This window comes from Mustelus asterias, chromosome 25 (assembly GCF_964213995.1).
Source record: "Mustelus asterias chromosome 25, sMusAst1.hap1.1, whole genome shotgun sequence".
NCBI lineage: Eukaryota > Metazoa > Chordata > Chondrichthyes > Carcharhiniformes > Triakidae > Mustelus > Mustelus asterias.
This window is the reverse complement of record NC_135825.1, coordinates 792,321-812,418: the sequence shown is the minus strand read 5'-3', so window position 1 is coordinate 812,418 and position 20,098 is coordinate 792,321. Positions and strand designations below refer to the sequence as shown.

General features: G+C 48.9%; 1 protein-coding gene across 1 annotated transcript; it reads left to right on the top strand.

Annotated features, from left to right (window-relative positions):
* The first annotated feature begins 1,575 nt into the window (after positions 1–1,575).
* On the top strand, positions 1,576–14,606 carry lamtor5 (late endosomal/lysosomal adaptor, MAPK and MTOR activator 5). The gene is made up of 4 exons (XM_078241972.1): positions 1,576–1,692; positions 3,369–3,430; positions 12,698–12,815; positions 14,342–14,606. The coding sequence occupies exons 1-4, from the start codon at positions 1,658–1,660 to the stop codon at positions 14,400–14,402; spliced, it is 276 nt and encodes a 91-aa protein (XP_078098098.1). The 5' UTR covers positions 1,576–1,657; the 3' UTR covers positions 14,403–14,606.
* The last annotated feature ends 5,492 nt before the right edge of the window (positions 14,607–20,098 follow it).

The following is a 20,098-nucleotide window of genomic DNA, read 5'->3' as shown; positions in this document are numbered from 1 at the left end:
TCTTGCTGCATCTGTACAGGGCATTGGTGAGGCCGCAGCTGGAATACTGTGTGCAGTATTGGTGCCCTTATTTGTGGAAGGATATATTGGCCTTGGAGGGAGTGCAGAGAAGATTCACCAGGTTGATACCAGAGATGAGGGGTGTTGATTATGAGGAGAGACTGAGCAGATTGGGTTTGTACTCGTTGGAATTTAGAAGGCTGAGGGGGGATCTTATAGAGACCTATAAGATAATGAAGGGGCTGGATAGGGTAGAGGTGGAGAGATTCTTTCCACGTAGAAAGGAAACTAGAACTAGAGGGCACAGCCTCAAAATAAAGGGGGTCAGTTTAGGACAGAATTGAGGAGGAACTTCTTCTCTCAGAGGGTGGTGAATCTCTGGAATTCTCTGCCCACTGAAGTGGTGGAGGCTACCTCATTAAATATGTTTAAATCACGGATAGATGGATTCCTGATCGGTAAGGGAATTAGGGGTTATAGGGATCAGGCAGATAAGTGGAACTGATCCACTTCAGATCAGCCATGATCTTATTGAATGGCGGGGCAGGCTCGAGGGGCTAGATGGCCTACTCCTGCTCCTATTTCTTATGTTCTTATCTCTCTCCCAATAGGTATTGGTTAAATAAAGACACGTCTTTGATTCAGAACAGAGTTCGCAACACACAGCCTCCCAAAAACCCCGTCAACAACTAAGGGGCAATTTAGCACGGCCAATACATCCAACCTGCACATCTTCAGAATACAATAAACCTTTCCACTTTCCTCTTCATTTTCCTTCTCTGGGATTTGCAGCAAGTGGGAGACAGGATAAAGGATCAGCTGCCAGGAGTCAGCCAATACCGCTTCGGGTTGCAATGCTCAGTATGGAGACTGTGGGAGGAAACCGGAGCGCCCGGAGGAAACCCACGCAGACACGGGGGGAACGTGCAGACTCCACACAGACAGCGACCCAGGCTGGAACCGAACCCGGTTCCCTGGCGCTGTGAGGCAGCAGCTCGAAGCCGCTGTGCCGCCCCGAGTCTGACAGGGGGAGCGGGGATGGGGGGGGGGCTGAGGAAGCCGCCTCTCTCCCCCCGCGAGGTCAGTGAGTCTCCCCAATCCCCGGGTTTATCTGCAGAAACTCTCCTCACACCAACCGGCCCACAACCTTCCAGCACAGCCCGCGCCCTGCCCGGGGGCGGGGACGGGGGCGGGGCGAGGGGGGTGGAACCAGGTGGCGGGGCGGGGCTAGAAGGCCCACGAGTCGCGGGGCCAGAGAGGTGGCGGGGCCGGCGTATGCGCGGCGGTTGGGCGAAGGGGCGGGGTTTGGGCGAAGGGGCGGGGTTACGTCGAGGGGGGGGCGGCGAAAGGCGCGGCGGCTGGGCGAAGGGGCGGGGTTTCGGCGAAGGGGCGGGGTTACGTCGAGGGGGGGGCGGCGAAAGGCGCGGCGGTTGGGCGAAGGGGCGGGGTTTGGGCGAAGGGGCGGGGTTACGTCGGGGGGGGGGCGGCGAAAGGCGCGGCGGCTGGGCGAAGGGGCGGGGTTTCGGCGAAGGGGCGGGGTTACGTCGAGGGGGCGGGGTTACGTCGAGGGGGCGGGGTGATTGGCTGCATCGGACCATGTGACCGGCTGAGGTGGGTCATGTGATGAGCAGTTGGAGAGCCGGATGTTGTGAGGAGAATGGAGGCGGTTTTAGAAACACAGCTCCGAGAAACGTGAGAGAGACGACGGGGGGGGGGCGGAGGTGAAGGCTCCCCCTTTGGCGCCCCCCCCCACTCCCCCTTTGGCGCCCCCCCCCACTCCCCCTTTGGCGCCCCCCACCCACTCCCCCTTTGGCGCCCCCCCCCACTCCCCCTTTGGCGCCCCCCCCACTCCCCCTTTGGCGCCCCCCCCACTCCCCCTTTGGCGCCCCCCCCCACTCCCCCTTTGGCGCCCCCCCCCACTCCCCCTTTGGCGCCCCCCCCCACTCCCCCTTTGGCGCCCACTCCCCCTTTGGCGCCCCCCCCCCCACTCCCCCTTTGGCGCCCCCCCCACTCCCCCTTTGGCGCCCCCCCCACTCCCCCTTTGGCGCCCCCCCCCACTCCCCCATTGGCGCCCCCCCCACACCCCCTTTGGCGCCCCCCCCCACTCCCCCTTTGGCGCCCCCCCCCACTCCCCCTTTGGCGCCCCCCCCCACTCCCCCTTTGGCGCCCACTCCCCCTTTGGCGCCCCCCCCCCCACTCCCCCTTTGGCGCCCCCCCCACTCCCCCTTTGGCGCCCCCCCCACTCCCCCTTTGGCGCCCCCCCCCACTCCCCCATTGGCGCCCCCCCCCACTCCCCCATTGGCGCCCCCCCCCACTCCCCCATTGGCGCCCCCCCCACTCCCCCATTGGCGCCCCCCCCCACTCCCCCATTGGCGCCCCCCCCACTCCCCCATTGGCGCCGCCCCCCCACTCCCCCATTGGCGCCCACTCCCCCTCCCCCTTTGGCGCCCACTCCCCCTTTGGCGCCCCCCCCCACTCCCCCTTTGGCGCCCCCCCCACTCCCCCTTTGGCGCCCCCCCCACTCCCCCTTTGGCGCCCCCCCCACTCCCCCTTTGGCGCCCCCCCCCACTCCCCCCCACCGCCTTTGGCGCCCCCCCCAACTCCCCCTTTGGCGCCCCCCCCAACTCCCCCTTTGGCGCCCCCCCCCCCAAATCCCCCTTTGGCGCCCCCCCCCCAAATCCCCCTTTGGCGCCCCCCCCCCAAATCCCCCTTTGGCGCCCCCCCCCAACTCCCCCTTTGGCGCCCCCCCCACTCCCCCTTTGGCGCGCCCCCCCCCACTCCCCCTTTGGCGCGCCCCCCCCACTCCCCCTTTGGCGCCCCCCCCACTCCCCCCCACCGCCTTTGACGCCCCCCCCACTCCCCCTTTGGAGCCCCCCCCACTCCCCCTTTGGCGCCCCCCCCCCCAAATCCCCCTTTGGCGGCGCCCCCCCCCACTTCCCCTTTGGGCCCCCCCCCACTCCCCCTTTGGCGCCCCCCCCACTCCCCCTTTGGCGCCCCCCCCACTCCACCTTTGGCACCCCCCCCCACTCCACCATTGGCGCCCACTCCCCCTCCCCCTTTGGCGCCCACTCCCCCTTTGGCGCCCCCCCCCACTCCCCCTTTGGCGCCCCCCCCCCAACTCCCCCTTTGGCGCCCCCCCCACTCCCCCTTTGGCGCGCCCTCCCCCTTTGGCGCCCCCCCCCACTCCCCCTTTGGCACCCCCCCCGCTCATCCTTTGGCGCTCCCCCTTTGGCGCCCCCCCCACTCCCCCTTTGGCACCCCCCCCACTCCCCCTTTGGCACCCCCCCCACTCCCCCTTTGGCACCCCCCCCCCTCTCTGCCGCCTCCCCCAGTATTTGTGCTCAGTGTGTTAATCTTTGTTCCCACAGGATGAAGAATCCCGCCATTATTGGGGTGCTCTGTTCTGATGAGCAAGGCCTGAACCTTGGCTGTGAGTATTCGGCTGGGATCATTCACAATGATTTGGTGAGGTGACACATCATTAATCGGCAAGCTGAGGGCTTGTTGTGTTAAATGCTGCATTATCAGCTTTGATTGCGGATTGGTTAATGTGTACAGGAAACTGGCTCGGCCAAAATCTCCCATCTCTCATTACCCATGAGATAACATCTTTTCAGAGGGCAGTTCAGAGTCAGTCACATTGCTGTGGGTCTGGAGTCACATGTGGGCCAGACCGGGACGGCAGATTTCCTTCCCTAAAGGGTATTGTTGACAATCTACATTCGTGATGTTGACAAAGTGGTGGAGAGTAATCTTTGTTGGTGCCTCAGGAGTGCAGTGGTATCTAAATTTGTGATCCAGAGCAATGCTCCGGGGTCCCGGGTTTGAATCCCACCTGAGTAGACGGTGGAATTTGAATTCAGTAAAAAAAATCTGGAATTATAAGTTTAATGATGACCATAAAAAGCCATTGTCAATGTCGTAAAAACCCACCTCGTTTACCAATGTCCTTCAGAGAAGGAAGTCTGCTGATCTTGGGCTACAGCAGTTCAAGAAAGGAGCTCTCCACCACTCAAGGCAACTCGGGATGGGCAATAAGTGGTGGTCTAGCCAGCGATGCCCACATCCCATAAATTAATTTTTTTTTAAACTAGGTGGGAATGTAGGACACAGAGATACAGACAGGTTAAGTTGTTGGGCATTAGTAACCCTAATGCAGACATCAAGTTGACACATGGAGTATAATGTGGGATGCGTCAGGTATTCACTTTGGTCATAAGAATAAAAGGATGGAAGACTTTTTTAGGCATACAGTTTGTATACTTTCTATATCCTCTTCACAACTTTGTTTAACCTCTCTTTGTCATCAGCAAAGTTAGCAACCATATGTATTCCATCCCTTCATCCAGGTCATTAATATATATGTAAATAGTTGATGCCCTACCAGTGATCTGCGTGGCACTCAACTTGTTACTGTTTGTGAACCCAAACATGACCTTTTTGATGTGGTTTCTTATTGAATGCCCTTTGGAAATCCAAGTACACCACATCACCGGGTTCATCTTTATCCAGCTTGCTTATTACATCCTCAAATAATTCTAAATTAAACGCTATTTCCCTTATTATGATTTTTTAAAATGTCCTTTAATTACCACCACAATAATGTAATCTCATGTTTTCTTAATGATTAGTGTTAGACTAACTAGCCTATAGTTTTTTTTGCTTTCTGGATCCCTCCTCTCTTGAATAGAGATGTTAATATTTGCAAACTTTTAATCTACTGGACCCAACAGAATCTCGGGAATTTTGGAAGATTCTAATCAATGCTTCTACTTTGTAGTAATTTATTTTAAGAACACAGGGTGCAGGCTATCAGTTTCAGTTCCACATGTTTAAGAAAGGATAAATTTGCATTGGAGGCAGTGCGGTGAGGTGGTGTTTCGGCCCAGGCCAGAAACTCCCAAGGTGTTTTGTGAAGTGAGCCTGGACTCTAAATTTTTACATTTGATTTTGGCATTGGGGCGAGCATAAGGTGTTTCACTCCGAGTATGATTCAAGTGACCCACTAGGAAGCTTTTATCAAACAAAGTTTATTTAAGAACACAGAATATAATGAAAAGAATTAGCATAACTTTTACCAATTACAAGGCTTAAAAATGCCACCGTGTAATTCTTAAAGGCTAGCTATCTCTGTTGTTCCAATTTAAAAGCCATACCCCATAGACATACACCCTTCTTCAGAATTAGTTAGCACTAAAACAAATGTGCTTGCGTGATACGAGACTTCCAGCTTTTAACACCTATGGACAGAAATCCAAGCAGCAGTTTTCAGAGAAGGATATATCCTCAAGACAGCAAAACAGAGAAGCGCACCTAGTCTCGAGCAGCTTCCAGTCTAAAGACTTGAGACAGAAAAGGATACCTCACTCTCTGCAGTTTCCAAAACAGCAACACTCAGTCAGCAGAATCTCCAATGCCAGAGAAGGGAAAAAAGAGAGACTGTGCTCTCTCTCAACTCCAAACAACAACCAAGCTGGAATCCTCCGTGAAAGCCCAGCTGTCCCCAGTCATATGACATAACCTGTCAATTATCCCAATCAAGCTCTACTCTGCAATCCCAGGGGAATACTAAAATAACAGAACACTGCATTCGTTCAGATTAAAACTAACATTGTATCAATTATACTGCTTCAGTAACAATAGAGCTCACCGGGTTGTAGACAAAATGGCTCTGACAAAATACCAAGGGCTGCTAGAAACATGATTAAAATACATTTTATTAAAGAGGGTTCGCTAGATTGGTTCCTGGAATGAGAGGGTTGTGTTGGCTGTGTAGCCATCACGTTGTCGTAAAAACCCATACCCAAAATTCTTTAGGGCAGAGAGCCTGCCATCTTTACACAGTCTGGGCCAATATCTGACTCCATTCCTGCAGCAATGCAGTTGACTGTAAAATGCCTTCATAATTTCAGATATTTACTGCACTGAAAGAGGCTATTTGGCCCGTCAGGTCCACACCGGTCAACAAAGATCTGACACACTCTCAATTTCTAACATTTGGCCCATAGCCTTGGAAGTTACAGCAGCGCAAGTGAATATCAAAATACTACTTGAATGTTTTGAGAGTTTTTGACTCGACCACTCTTTCCAGCAGTGAGTTTCAGACTCCCACCACCCTCTGGGTGAAAATGTTTCTCCTCAACTCTATTTCCTTAAATGTATGTCTCCTCGTTATTGACCCCTCTGCTAATGGAAAAAGTGTCTTCCTGTCCACCCTATCTGTGCCCCTCATAATCTTATACACCCTTATGGGATCCTCCCTCAACCTTTGCTGTTTCAAGGAAAACAGCCCCAGCTTATGGTACATGGTACAATTTAAGCTCATTATGGACAAAGAAATAGACAAGTTGCAAAAAAAGGTTTTGGATTTGGGGAGAGCAGATTTTAGGAAAATAAAGCTGGATCAGGCCAAGGTAAGACTGGGAACAGCTGCTAATGGGGAAATTTACTAGAAGAGCATTGGGCATTCAAAAAGGAAATTGGGGAGGGTGCAAGCCCAGTATGTTCCCTTTAGGGTGATGGGTAGGAATGACAAGCCCAGAGAATCGTGGATGGCCAGAGATATTCAGGATACAATGAGAAGGAAAAGAAAGGCTTTTAACAAGTACAAGAGCAAATCAGTGGAGGCATTAGAAAAGTATAGTGTGTGCAGGATGGAGCTTAAGAAAGCAATTAGGAATTCAAAGAAGGGATATGAGAAAGCTCTGGCTGGTAAAAGTAGGGAAATTCAAAGATATTCTCTAAGTATATCAATGGCAAGAGGATAACCAGTGGAAGAGTAGGGCCCATTAGGGACCAAGCATGGTCGGTGCAGGCTTGGAGGACCGAAGGGCCTGTTCCTGTGTTGTAATTTTCTTTGTTCTTGAAACAATTCACTGGCTGAGCCAGTGGACATTGGTAGAGTGTTGAATGATGGCTTCATATCCGTCTTCACCCAAGAGAATGAGGACGATGGTATGGAATTCAGTGAGAGAGACTGTGAGGTTCTTGAGGGAAGGACAAGGCATTGGAAGTGTTGGCAGCCTTAAAAGTGGATAAATCTCCAGGTCCGGATGAATTTTGCCCCAGGCTGCTGTGGGAGACGAGGGAGGAGATTGCAGGGGCTTTGGCCCAAATTTTCAATTCCTCTCTGGCCACGGGGTAGGTGCCAGATGACTGGAGAACAGCTAATGGGGTTCTGCTATTTAAGAAGGGTTGTTGAGATAAACCAGGGAACTACAGACCAGTGAGTCTCACATCAGTGGTAGGGAAACTATTAGAGAAACCTCTGAAGGAGAGAATCTATCTCCACTTGGAGAGGCAAAGCTTGATCAGGGATTGTCAGCATGGCTTCGTCAGAGGGAGGTCATGCCTAACAAATTTGATTGAATTTTTTGAGGAGGTGACCAGGTGTGTAGATGAGGGTCGAGCAGTTGATGTAGTTTATATGGATTTCAGCAAAGCCTTTGACAAGGTCCCACATGGGAGACTGACAAAGAAGGTAAATTCACATGGGTTACTGGGTAATTTGATAAAGTGCATTCAAAATTGGTTCAGTTGTAGGGATCAGAGGGTGATGACAGAAGGTTGTTTTAATGACTGGAAGTTCGTGTCCAGTGGCGTACACAGAGATCTGTGTTGGGTCCCCTGTTATTCAGCATTTATATAAATGACATTGATGACTATGTGAGGGGTAGGATTAGTAAGTTTGCTGATGACACAAAGATTGGCTGGTGGTTAAGTGAGATAGTGTGTCTTGGGCTACAAGAAAATATAGATGAAATGGGCAGATAAGTGGCAGATGGAACTTAACCCTGAAAAGTGTGAGGTGATACACTTTGGAAGGAGTAATTTGACAAGGAAATATTCAATGAACGACATGACACTTGAAAGTTCTTTGGAACAGTATTTGTCCACATCTCTGAAGGCGGAAGGGCATGTTAGTAGGGTGGTGAAAAAGGCATGTGGGACACTCGCCTTCATCAATCAAGGCATAGATTACAAAAGCAGAGAGGCCATGTTGAAGTTGTATAGAACTTTAGTGAGGCCACAGCTGGAGAACTGTGTGCAGTTCTGGTCACCACATTATAGGAAGGATCTGATTGCACTGGAGGGGGTGCAGAGGAGATTCACCAGGATGCTGCCTGGAATTTAAGTTATAAAGAGAGGTTGGCAGGGCTTGTGTTGGAGCAGAGAAGATTGCGGGGAGACCTGATCGAGGTGTACAAGATTATGAGAGACATGGACAGAGTGGATAAGGAGCAGCTGTTCCCCTTAGTTGAAGGGTCAGTCACAAGGGACAAAGGTTCATGGTGAGGGACAGAATTTTAGGGGGGATGTGAGGAAAAGCTTTTTTACCCAGAGGGTGGTGAGGGTCTGGAATGTGCTGCCTGGGAGGGTGGTGGAGGTGGGATGCCTTGCATCCTTTAAAAAGTATCTGGATGAACACTTGGCGCATCATAACATTCAGGGCTATGGGCCAAGTGCTGGCAAGTGGGATTAGGTGGAAGTTCAGGCATTTCTAATGTGTTGGTGCAGACTTGATGGGCTGAGGGACCTCTTCAGCGCTGTATGATTCTATAATTCCTGTCCAATCTCACCTCGGCTCAGAGTCTCCAGCCCAGGCAGTGTCTGGTAAACCTGTTCTGCACTCTCGCCAGTGCAATCATAACCTTCCTATAATGCGGTCACCAGAACTACACACAGTACTCCAGATGTGGCCTAACCAGCATTTTATATGGTTCCAGCATGACCTCCCTGTTCTTGTCTTTATTAGCTGAGGCAGAGAATACAAGTATCTCATATTCTTAACCACTTTATCTACTTGCCCTGCCACCTTCAGGGATCTGTGGGTATGCACTTCAAGGTCTGTTTGATCTCCAGGGTCTCCCCATTCACAGTGTAATCCTTTGCTTTGTTTGCTCTCCCCAAGTGCGTCACCTCTCACTTTTCCAGGTTGAATTCCATTGGCCAGTGCTCTGCCCACCTGACCAGTCCTCTGCCCACCTGACCATATCCTCCTGACTATTTACCACCTGATCAATTTCCATGTCACCCATCAGATTCTTGATCATGCTTCCTATACTTAAGTCCAAATCATTAATGTACACCACAAATAGCAAGGGCCCTGAGCCCTGCTGAACCCCACTGGAAACAGGCTTCCAGTCACAAACAACCCCCTCCCATCACCCTGTTGCTTCCTGCCTCTCCGCCAGTTTTGAATCCAATGTGCCACTCTGCCTTGGATCCATGGACCCCAACTTTCTTGACTAGTCTGCCATGAGGGACTTCATCAAGAACCTTGCTAAAATCCATAGAGACCACATCAACACTCCTGGTTACCTCCTCAAAAAATGTCGAGGGGTGGCTGTGCTGCACAAGTGGGGAAGAAGCGGAATGTTGGGGCTATAGACTAGGGGGTTCCATAGGGGATCGGACAGGAACTTCTATGGCTGCAAAAGAGACTGGAGGACGATGTGTTGCCTCCCTGGTGCCACGGTCAAGGATGTCTTGCAGCGGCTGCTGGACATTCTGAAGGGGGAAGGTGAACAGTCAGTGGTCATGGTGCATATCGGTACTGACGACAGTTTAAAAAAATAAGGGATGAGATCCTACAAGCAGAATATAGGGAGTTAGAACACAAACTAAAAAGTAGGACCACTAACATAGTGAACTGAGGATTGCTACTGGTGACAGGTGCTAGCGGGAATAAGACCAACAGGATATACCAGATCAATATGTGGCTGAAGAAATGAGGAAGGATTTGGGTTTCTGGGATGTTGAATCATAGAATCCTACAGTGTAGAAGGAGGCCATTCGGCCCATCAAGTCTGCACTGACCACAATCCCACCCAGGCCCATTCCTGTAACCCCACATATTTACCCTGTTAATCCCCCTGACACTAGGTCAATTTAGCATGGCCAATCGACCCAACCAGAACATCTTTGGAGTGTGGGAGGAAACTGGAGCACCCAGAGGAAACCCATGCAGACACGGGGAGAACGTGCAAACTGCACGCAGACGGTGACCCGAGGTTGGAATAGAACCCGGGTTCCTGGCACTGAGGCAGCAGTGTTAACCACTGTGCCACCGTGTCACCCGTGGGACCGGTTCTGATGGAGATAGGACCTTTGCAAGTAGGACAAGTTGCATCTGGGCAGGATGCATCTGGGATGAGGAAAAATCGCTTCACTCAAAGGATAGTGAACTGGTGGAATTCTCTACCCCCCCCGGCCCCCGAGGGTAGACTGATCGGCCTATCATCTGTCCGTCCCTACCTCCTTTGTTTTTTCAATAATGGGACAATGTCCTCAGTCCTCAGATACCTCACCGGTGGTCAGTGAGATTTTGAAAATTAAGGCCAGTGCCCCTGATATCTCCTCCCTTGCCTCCTTCAACTGCCTGGGATACATCTCTCATCTGGGCCTGTGGATATATCCATTTTTGAAATTGCTTCACTTGCCAATACTTCATTTCTCTCGGTTAATTTTCTCTAATATTTCACAATCTCCATCCTGATGTCGACACCTGCAACATCATGGAATCCATTCTAGTTTAAACTCTCCCTGGTGTGGCAACAATAATATCTCTCTCGCAATATCAACAAAACAAAGGAGATTGTCATCGACTTCAGGAAGTGTAAAGGAGAACACACCCCTGTCAACATCAACGGGGACGAAGTAGAAAGGGTCGAGAGCTTCAGGTTTTTAGGTGTCCAGATCACCAATAACCTGTCCTGGTCCCCCCATGCCAACACTATATAGTTAAGAAAACCCACCAACGCCTCTACTTTCTCAGAAGACTAAGGAAATTTGGCATGTCCGCTACCACTCTCTCCAACTTTTACAGATGCACCATAGAAAGCATTCTTTCTGGTTGTATCACAGCTTGGTATGGCTCCTGCTTTGCCCAAGACCCCAAGAAGCTACAAAATGTCGTGAATGTAGCCCAATCCATTGACTCTGTCTACACTTCCCGTTGCCTCAGCAAAGCAGCCAGGGTAATTAAGGACCCCATGCACACTGGACATTCTCTGTTCCACCACCTTCCTTCGGGAAAAAGATACAAAAGTCTGAGGTCACGTACCAACCGACCCAAGAATAGCTTCTTCCCTGTTCCCCGTCAGACTTTTGAATGGACCTACCTTGCATGAAGTTGATCTTTCTCTACACCCTATGACTGTAACACTACATTCTGCACTCTCTCCTTTCCTTCTCTGTGAACGGTATGCTTTGTCTGTACAGCGCGCAGGAAACAATACTTTTCACTGTATGCTAATACATGTGACAATAAATCAAATGTAATCCCAACATTGCAGAAGGTAGTCATTCAGCCCATTGACTCTAACAGAGTACTTGACTGAGGACTTTCCCCCAAGCAACCCCTGTAATCCCCCACATTTACCGTGGCCAATCCACCTAACATACACACCTTGGGACACTAAGGGGCAATTTAGCATTGTCAATCCACGTAACCTGCACATCTTTGCATTGTGGGAGGAAACCCTTGCAGACATGGGGAGAATGTACAAACTCCCACAAGACTCACCCAAGGCTGGGATTGAATCCGGGTCCCTGGTGCTGTGAGGCAGCAGTGCCAGTGCGAATATCCTTTTCCATTTCCAGGTCCACACATGGATTTTCCATATGGTCCCTAATCAGCTCCACTCTTTCCCGAGTTATTCTCTTGCTCCTTATGTATTTAAAAAAAAACCCTTTGGGTTTTCCTTTCCTTCTACCCACAAGTTTTTCCCCACACACTCTCTTAGCTTCCTTAATTTCCTTTTTAAGTTCCCCCTGCACTTTTTATACTCCTCTAGGGACTGTCGTATTGAACCCTCAGTAAGCTTTTTATTTTTTCTTAATTCTGATCTTTATGACCCAGGGTTCTGTGGTCTTGGTCCCACTCCTTGTCTTTACGAGAATGTATCTGTCCCGTCCCCTACAGTGCAGAAGGAGGCCATTCGGGCCATCGAGTCTGCACTGGCGACAACCCCACCCAGGCCCTATCCCCGTAACTCCCATGTATTTATCCAGCTAATCCCCCGACAATGGGCAATTTAACATGCCCAATCCACCTAACCTGCACGTCTTTGGAGTGTGGGAGGAAACGCACGCAGACATGGGGGAAAACATGCAGACTCCAGACAGACAGTGACCGAAGCTGAGAATTGAACCCATGTCCCTGGCGCTGTGAGGCAGCAGTGCTAACCACTGCCGCCCCCTCCTAATCCCCCCTTTATCTTGCCTGAATACCCTATAACTCGGAATGTTGAGCTGCCAGTCCTACCCATCTTTCAGCCAAGCCTTGGTCATATCTATTTCATACTTCCACCTGTCTATCTGTGCCCTCAGCTTATCTGTCTTATTCCTCCAGCTCCTTGCATTAAAATATATTCCATTTAGCCTTGCTAGACCTACTTTCTTATCTAGCCTGTTTCCTCTGCCTTCCGTCTCCATTTCTTTCTCCTCTAAGCTATTTGTCACGACCCCATCTCTCTACCAATTTGGTTAAGGGTAACCAGGGATGGTCAGTGTTAACCACAGGCTGAGAATGAATCGTGCTGCGAATCACCTCCACCGCTGGTACTTGTATCACATTCTCTTGGTGCAGCAACAGTATGTTTAGACACCTGGTCACTTGCTGGGATGTGGGTGACTCCTGGTGTGGTTGAGTGAACGTGCTGGCCAGTGTTACAGAGGGTGTTCTGTTCTCTAGGTCGTGGGTCACTCATTGATGAACACGCTGGTGTGGTCTCTGTTCTCGCACAGCAAGCGGCTAAGCTGACCTCTGACCCCACAGACGTGCCGGTAATTTGCCTGGAATCAGACAGCGGGTGAGTGTTTGAACTGTTGCCTTTGGGTATTTGTGCTGGGCTCCATACTGTGGTTGGTTTCTGGAGCACCTGAACCTTGTGTCCCTAGCGGAACTTTGTCCCTTACAACTGGTGTGCCCGCAGCATGTTGCCATGACCCCATCCAACATCCCATGCCCCAAGAGCAGGGCTCAGGTGGTGGGCGAGCTGGCTGCAAGGGAATATTCACCCAGTGCTGAGTGTATTACAGAGGGAACAGTGCTCTCTTTCCTGTGCCCTCCCTGGTGTTTCTCTGCAGGGACTCTGTGACCAGTTGCTGCCCTCTGACCTTGGCAAATGGTCATTATCCTGAAATGCTGAACCCTTAATATTACAGTCAAGCTCAAGCCCACAGTGAATAGTGGGCAGAATCCGGAACCCTGCGATGCTCCCCTCACCATCAACATTCCCCCTTTCCACTTGCTCTCTGGCCCACCCATGTTCAATGAAACTCGGGGAATGTGAATCTGATCCACACTTAGTCATGGACAAGCTGCAGGGCATCTGGGTGCTTGGTGACTGGTGATGTGTGAATTCAGTCCAAGTCCGAAGCATGTTTGCAGAACAGGGAGAGGTTCAGTTGGTATGTGATCTAAGACAGCTAGGGGCTGAGCCTTGGACCCAAGGAAGTGATTGAAGGGCCTGATGGCTGCGAAAGGTGGTGCAGTCCCTGTGCCCTGGAGAGTGCGACAGGTCTGCTTCTATACACTGCCTGTCCTTGCTGGATTGGAGAACCCCATCCTGAGAGGCAGTTCAGGGGAACAGGGCAAAAAATATATTAAAAAAGAAATATCTGTACTGAAATCCCATGTGGTTTAGAATGTTTGAGAATGAGCCTTAAAGGAGAGAGGAAAAAATAAAAAGAGGAATATGAGAGATTCTTGATGAGGAAGTTGAGCCTCAAGGGCAAGAAGGTGGAGATTGACTGATTGGGTGGAGTAGGAAGAGTGATTCTGATACTAAGTATAAAATAAGAGTTTGAGTTTCTGTGGCGCCGTTTATAACGCTGGAAATGTCTCAAAATTCTCTGCAGCCAATGAGTTATTTTTGAATTGCAGTCACTGTTGTAATGTAGGAAACAGCAGCCAATTTGCACAGCAAGATCCCACAGACACGACTGTAATCTTTTTCTGTGTTGATTAAGGGATAAATGATTGCCAGGACAGCAAGGAAATTTCCCCTACTCACATTTTACATTGAGAGCAGATGAGACCTCAATATCTCCTCTGAAAGCTGAGATCTCTGACAGTCCTGCATTCCCACAGTATTGCACTGGGAGTGCTTTATGGGCTTGTATCTCTGAAGTGAGATCTTCTAACACAATGGTGAGTCTGATACCCAGTGAGCCAGATTGATGTCTGTGTGAGAGGTGAGGGAGTGAGGTGAGAGTGGAAATCAGAAACAGAAGATCCACTCGTGTGGATTCAGCTCCTTTTTAATAATGGCTAATTCTGCAGTTTTGAACAACTGCAGTGGTCTATATTCACTCGGTATAACCCTCTCTGCAGGAATATCATGATCCAGAAACATGGAGGCATCACCATTGCTGTGCATAAGATGACAGTGTAACGGAGGAGCCAAGCTGTGAGTTGCCACTTGGAGAGTGATTGATGTTGGTCATTGCTGGGGGTGTTACAAACCTTCAAAAGGCAGCTTCTGGACTTGTTCGATGTCTGGGTCATTGACATTTGGGGCTGGGTGAGGAAGTAAAACGATTTTATCTGTATCTGTGTGAAATTGGTTTGAAATTAAACACAAACTGAATTAACAAAAGTGTGGACTTTATCTCCCCATTCCCCTCTCCTGACACGCAATGTTCCTGATATCCCTTCCATTCCTCTCTCCTGAATCGCGATGTTCCTGATATCCTGCCATTCCCCTCTCTTGACTTGCGATGTTCCTGATATCCCTTCCATTCCCCTCACCTGAATCGCGATGTTCCTGATATCCCTTCCATTCCCCTCTCCTGAATCGCGATGTTCCTGATATCGCTTCCATTCCCTTCTCCTGAATCGCGATGTTCCTGATATCCTGCCATTCCCTTCTCCTGAATCGCGATGTTCCTGATATCCTGTGTGCACTGAAACAAGTTCAAATGACTGGAATGAATTTAGGTTCCAAACCACCAACCACTATCTAAAGACTGAATAATATTGGATTGATATGGGAATGGGGTTGAGGTTGTTGGGAGTGGGAGCAGGCAGTGTAGCGAGAAAAGGACATTCCATATAGTATCCAAAAAATCCCAGGGAGAAATGTGGTGTTTGAATTGCTGGGTTCATCTCGTCCCCTGTTACCATTGGGAATGAAATGGGATTTCCACCCTTGCAGTTACTGTTTCGCTTGTTTAGTGTTTAAAGTTTATTTATTATTCTCACAAGGAGGCTTACATTAACACTGCAATGAAGTTACTCTGAAAATCCCCTAGTTGCCACACTCTGGCACTGTTTGAGTACACTAAGGGAGAATTTAGCATCGCCAATGCACCTAGTAATGGAATCCCTACAGTGCAGAAGGAGGCCATTCAGCCCATTAAGTCTGCACTGACCACAATCCCACCCAGGCCCTATTCCCGTAACCCCATATATTTACCCTGCTAACCCCCTGACATTATGGTCAATTTGGCATGTCCAGTGCACCTAACCCACACATCTTTGGACTATGGGAGGATACTGGAGGAAACCCACACACACACGGGGAGAATGTGCAAACTCCACCCGAGACTGGAATTGAATCCAGATCCCTGGCACTGAGGCAGCAGTGCGAACCACTGTGGCACTATGCTATGGAATTACGAAATCAATGGTAGAGGAGAGGGAGCGAGTGCAAGTGAATGAGGGCATTAAAGGAGTAGAGGGAGAGGTTGATAGCGTTTCATCAAATCGGGTCCAGATAAAAGCTGGAATAAAGACACTTTGCCTGAATGCACGAAGCATTCGGAACAAAGTTAATGATTTGATGGTGCAAATCAGCACAAATGGGTATGATCTAGTGGCCATTACAGAAACCTGGCTGCAGGGAGACCAGGACTGGGAGATGAATATCCAGGGGTATCAGACATTTGGGAAGAATAGACAGGCAGGAGAAGGTGGTGGGGTAGCTCTGTTAAAAGATAATATCAGGGTAGTAGTGAGGGATGGCATAGGCTCTAAGGAACAAAACGTGGAATCGTTATGGGTAGAGATAAGGAATAGTAGGGGGAGAAAGACACTAGTAGGCGTGGTCTATAGGCCCCCAAATAATAATGTTGAGGTGGGGAGGGCTATAAACAAGCAAATAATGGATGCGTGCAAAAACGGAACGGCAATAATCATGGGGGACTTCAACCTGCACATTGATTGGCTGACTCAAGTTGGAAGAGGTGGGATGGAGGAAGAGTTCTTAGAATGCTGTCGGGATAGTTACCTTGAACAGTATGTTACAGAACCGACGAGGGAACGAGTTATCTTAGATCTGGTAATGTGTAACGAGGTAGGTAGAATTAAGGATGTTCTTGTGAAGGACCCTCTTGGGTCAAGTGATCACAATATGGTCGAACTTTGGTACAAATGGAAGAGGAGAAAGTAGGATCCCATACCAGTGTCCTCTGTTTGAACAGAGGGAAGTACGATAGGATGAAGGCTGAATTGGCTAAGGTGGACTGGGAGAGCAGACTGGTAGGTAGGACAGCTGAGGAACAGTGGGGGATTTTTAAGGAGATCCTTTTCAGTACTCAGCAACAATATATTCCGGTGATAAAGAAAGACTGTAAGAAAAGGGATAACCAGCCGTGGATAACGAAGGAAATTAAGGAGAGTATTAAATTAAAGACCGATGCATACAGAGTGGCCAAAAATAGTGAAGAATCAGAAGATTGGGAAAACTTTAAGAAACAACAAAGAACGACTAAGAAAGCGATAAAGAAAGGAAAGATAGATTATGAAACTAGGCTAGCTCTAAATATAAAAAATGATAGTAAAAGCTTTTACAAATATATAAAAAGGAATAGAGTGGCAAGAGTGAATGTTGGACCCATGGAGGACGAGACGGGGGATTTAATAGTGGGAAATGAGAAATGGCTGAAACTTTAAGTTTTTTGTGTCGGTCTTCACGGTGGAAGACACAAATAGTTTACCGAATATTAACGATAGAGGGTTGGTAGGAGGAGAGATACTCAATACAATTAATGCTACCAGGGAGGCAGTGCTTGGTAGACTAACGGGACTGAAGGTGGACAAGTCCCCGGGCCCGGATGGAATGCATCCCAGGGTACTGAAAGAAATGTCAGAGGTAATAGCGGATGCGTTAGTGGTTATTTATCAAAATTCGTTGGATTCTGGGGTAGTGCTGGCGGATTGGAAAACTGCTAATGTTACACCGCTGTTTAAAAAAGGAAATAGATGGTAACTAGTGGCGTGCCGCAGAGATCGGTACTGGGGTTATATAGACGATCTGGAGGAGGGGACTGAGTGTAGGGTAACAAAGTTTGCAGACGACACAAAGATAAGTAGAAAAGTGAATCGTGTGGAGGGCGTAGAAGGTCTGCAGAGAGATTTGGACAGGCTGAGTGAGTGGGCGAGGATCTGGCAGATGGAGTATAACGTTGACAAATGCGAGGTTATTCACTTTGGAGGAAATAATAACAAATTGGATTATTATCTAAATGGAAAAAAATTACAACATGCTACTGTGCAAAGGGACCTGGGGGTCCTTGTGCATGAGATGCAAAAACCCAGTCTGCAGGTGCAACAGGTGATCAAGAAGGCAAATGGGGTGTTGGCCTATATCGCAAGGGGGATAGAATATAAAAGCAGAGATGTCTTGCTGCATCTGTACAGGGCATTGGTGAGGCCGCAGCTGGAATACTGTGTGCAGTATTGGTGCCCTTATTTGCGGAAGGATATATTGGCCTTGGAGGGAGTGCAGAGAAGGTTCACCAGGTTGATACCAGAGATGAGGGGTGTTGATTATGAGGAGAGACTGAGCAGATTGGGTTTGTACTCTTTGGAATTTAGAAGGCTGAGGGGGGATCTTATAGAGACCTATAAGATAATGAAGGGGCTGGATAGGGTAGAGGTGAGAGATTCTTTCCACTTAGAAAGGAAGCTAGAACTAGAGGGCACAGCTTCAAAATAAAGGGGGGTCAGTTTAGGACAGAGTTGAGGAGGAACTTCTTCTCTCAGAGGGTGGTGAATCTCTGGAATTCTCTGCCCATTGAAGTGGTGGAGGCTACCTCGTTAAATATGTTTAAATCACGGATAGATGGATTCCTGATCGGTAAGGGAATTAGGGGTTATAGGGATCAGGCGGGTAAGTGGAACTGATCCACTTCAGATCAGCCGTGATCTTATTGAATGGCGGGGCAGGCTCGAGGGGCTAGGTGGCCTACTCCTGCTCCTATTTCTTATTTCTTATGCTGTCCTTTGAAGGTATTGTGTCTGTTCCACTCCCTGAACGTATTTTTTTAAAATTCCCCTTCTATCTCTGAGTCATGGATTCTTCCTCATTTTCTTCAGGCATTTGGGTTGAGGCAAGTTCTGAGAGTTTGATGAGGTGCCCTCGATGGTTACCCTCCAGACTGATGGAGTTCCACATACCCTTGCTAATGAATAAAGTATAAAAATTTGTGTGTTTCCTCTTGCTCTCTTGTTGCTAACTTTATTAAGATGTTGGTAAATGTCCCTTGTGCTGTCATTCCAAGTAATGACTTTTTTTAATGGAATGAGTTTTCTGTGAACGTTTCAGGTTTTAACAGAACAGATTATTCACACTCGGGCTGTGGGGAACTTGGCTTTTGTTTTAAGTCACAATATCCATGAGGTTGGTCTATTTCCTCCATCTCTGGGGTACCCCACTTTCCCCATCCCTTCTGTCCTCTTTCCGCTCATTTATCGGAATAATCTAGACAGTCTCCCTTTGCTGTTAGTTTAGTTGATTCACAACGTAGACACATTGTAACAACAGGATGTGTTGGTGACGGGTGGGGGGAAGACAGGGAGGTTACACCTGACCTGAGTGATCACTTCCCTCAAACAGACAGGCGTTTAGTTTCATTTTTCCTTACTGCCCTCTTCCACTTCCCTGAGCACTCGGTAGCTCGCAGTAATAGGGTTAATGTTCCCCTCCGTTCACTCTTCCACACTGGGGCTGAAAGACTGAAAAACCCAAGATGTTCAGAAGGTGAATGAAACTTAAACAATAACTCAAACATAGCACTCATCCAAACGGTGATTAATTTACAAATGTAAATTATTAATGAGATTGTTTAAACACAAACTTCTGAAAATATTCAAGTCTGAGAAGCTGTTAATATTTCAGGAAGTAAATGTGATCTGAGTATCCAACACTAGAGGGCAGAGCAAGACTACTACATTGTCCCAACGTAACACACCCCCTCAGTCTGAGATCTCTGGGATTCCACATTGGGTTCACACTGAGCAGTGACTTCCCTTTTGCTAAATACTAACCTGATTGTGTTCCAAATCCACCTTTCTATCTACCCTCTGATAACCTTTGACACCCTTGTTATAGAATAGAACATAGAATCCCTACAGTGCAGGAGCAGGCTGTTCACCCCATTGAGTCTGCACCAACCACAATCCCACCCAGGCCCAATTACCGTAACCACGCACATTTACCTTAGCTAATCCCCCTGACACTAAGGGGCAATTTAGCATAGCCAATCCACCTGACCTGCACATCTTTGGACTGTGGGAGGAAACCCACGCAGACATGAGGAGAACATGCAGATTCCATACAGACAGTGAACCAAGCTGGGAATCGAACCCGGGTCCCTGGCACTGAGGCAGCAGTACTAACCACTGCTGCCCATGTGCCACTATGCCAAATTTATCTATCTCTGCTTTAAAAAATATTCAATGACCCTGCTCTCTGAGGAAGGAAGTTCCAAAGACACTCAACTCTCTGAAAAAAAGTCTCCTCATCTCTTTTAAATGGAGACGCCTTGTTTTTAAACTCTCTCCTGGTTCTAGTCTCTTACCCCAAGGGGAAACATCCTTTTAGCATCCACCCTGTCAAGTTGCCTCAGGATCTTGTTTGTTTCAATAATATCTCACCTCATTCTTCAAAACTCTTGGATATAGGCTCAGCCTGTCTAACCTTCCCCAACATAACTTATTCCAGGTATCTGTAATTCTTCTGCATTTGTATCCTTTCTTAAATAAGAAAATTTAGCAAGCATATTCAGACCCTTCATCCAAGTTATTGATGTGGTTCTAATCCCTGCGACACTCCACTCATCACATCTTGCCAACCCACAATTGGCC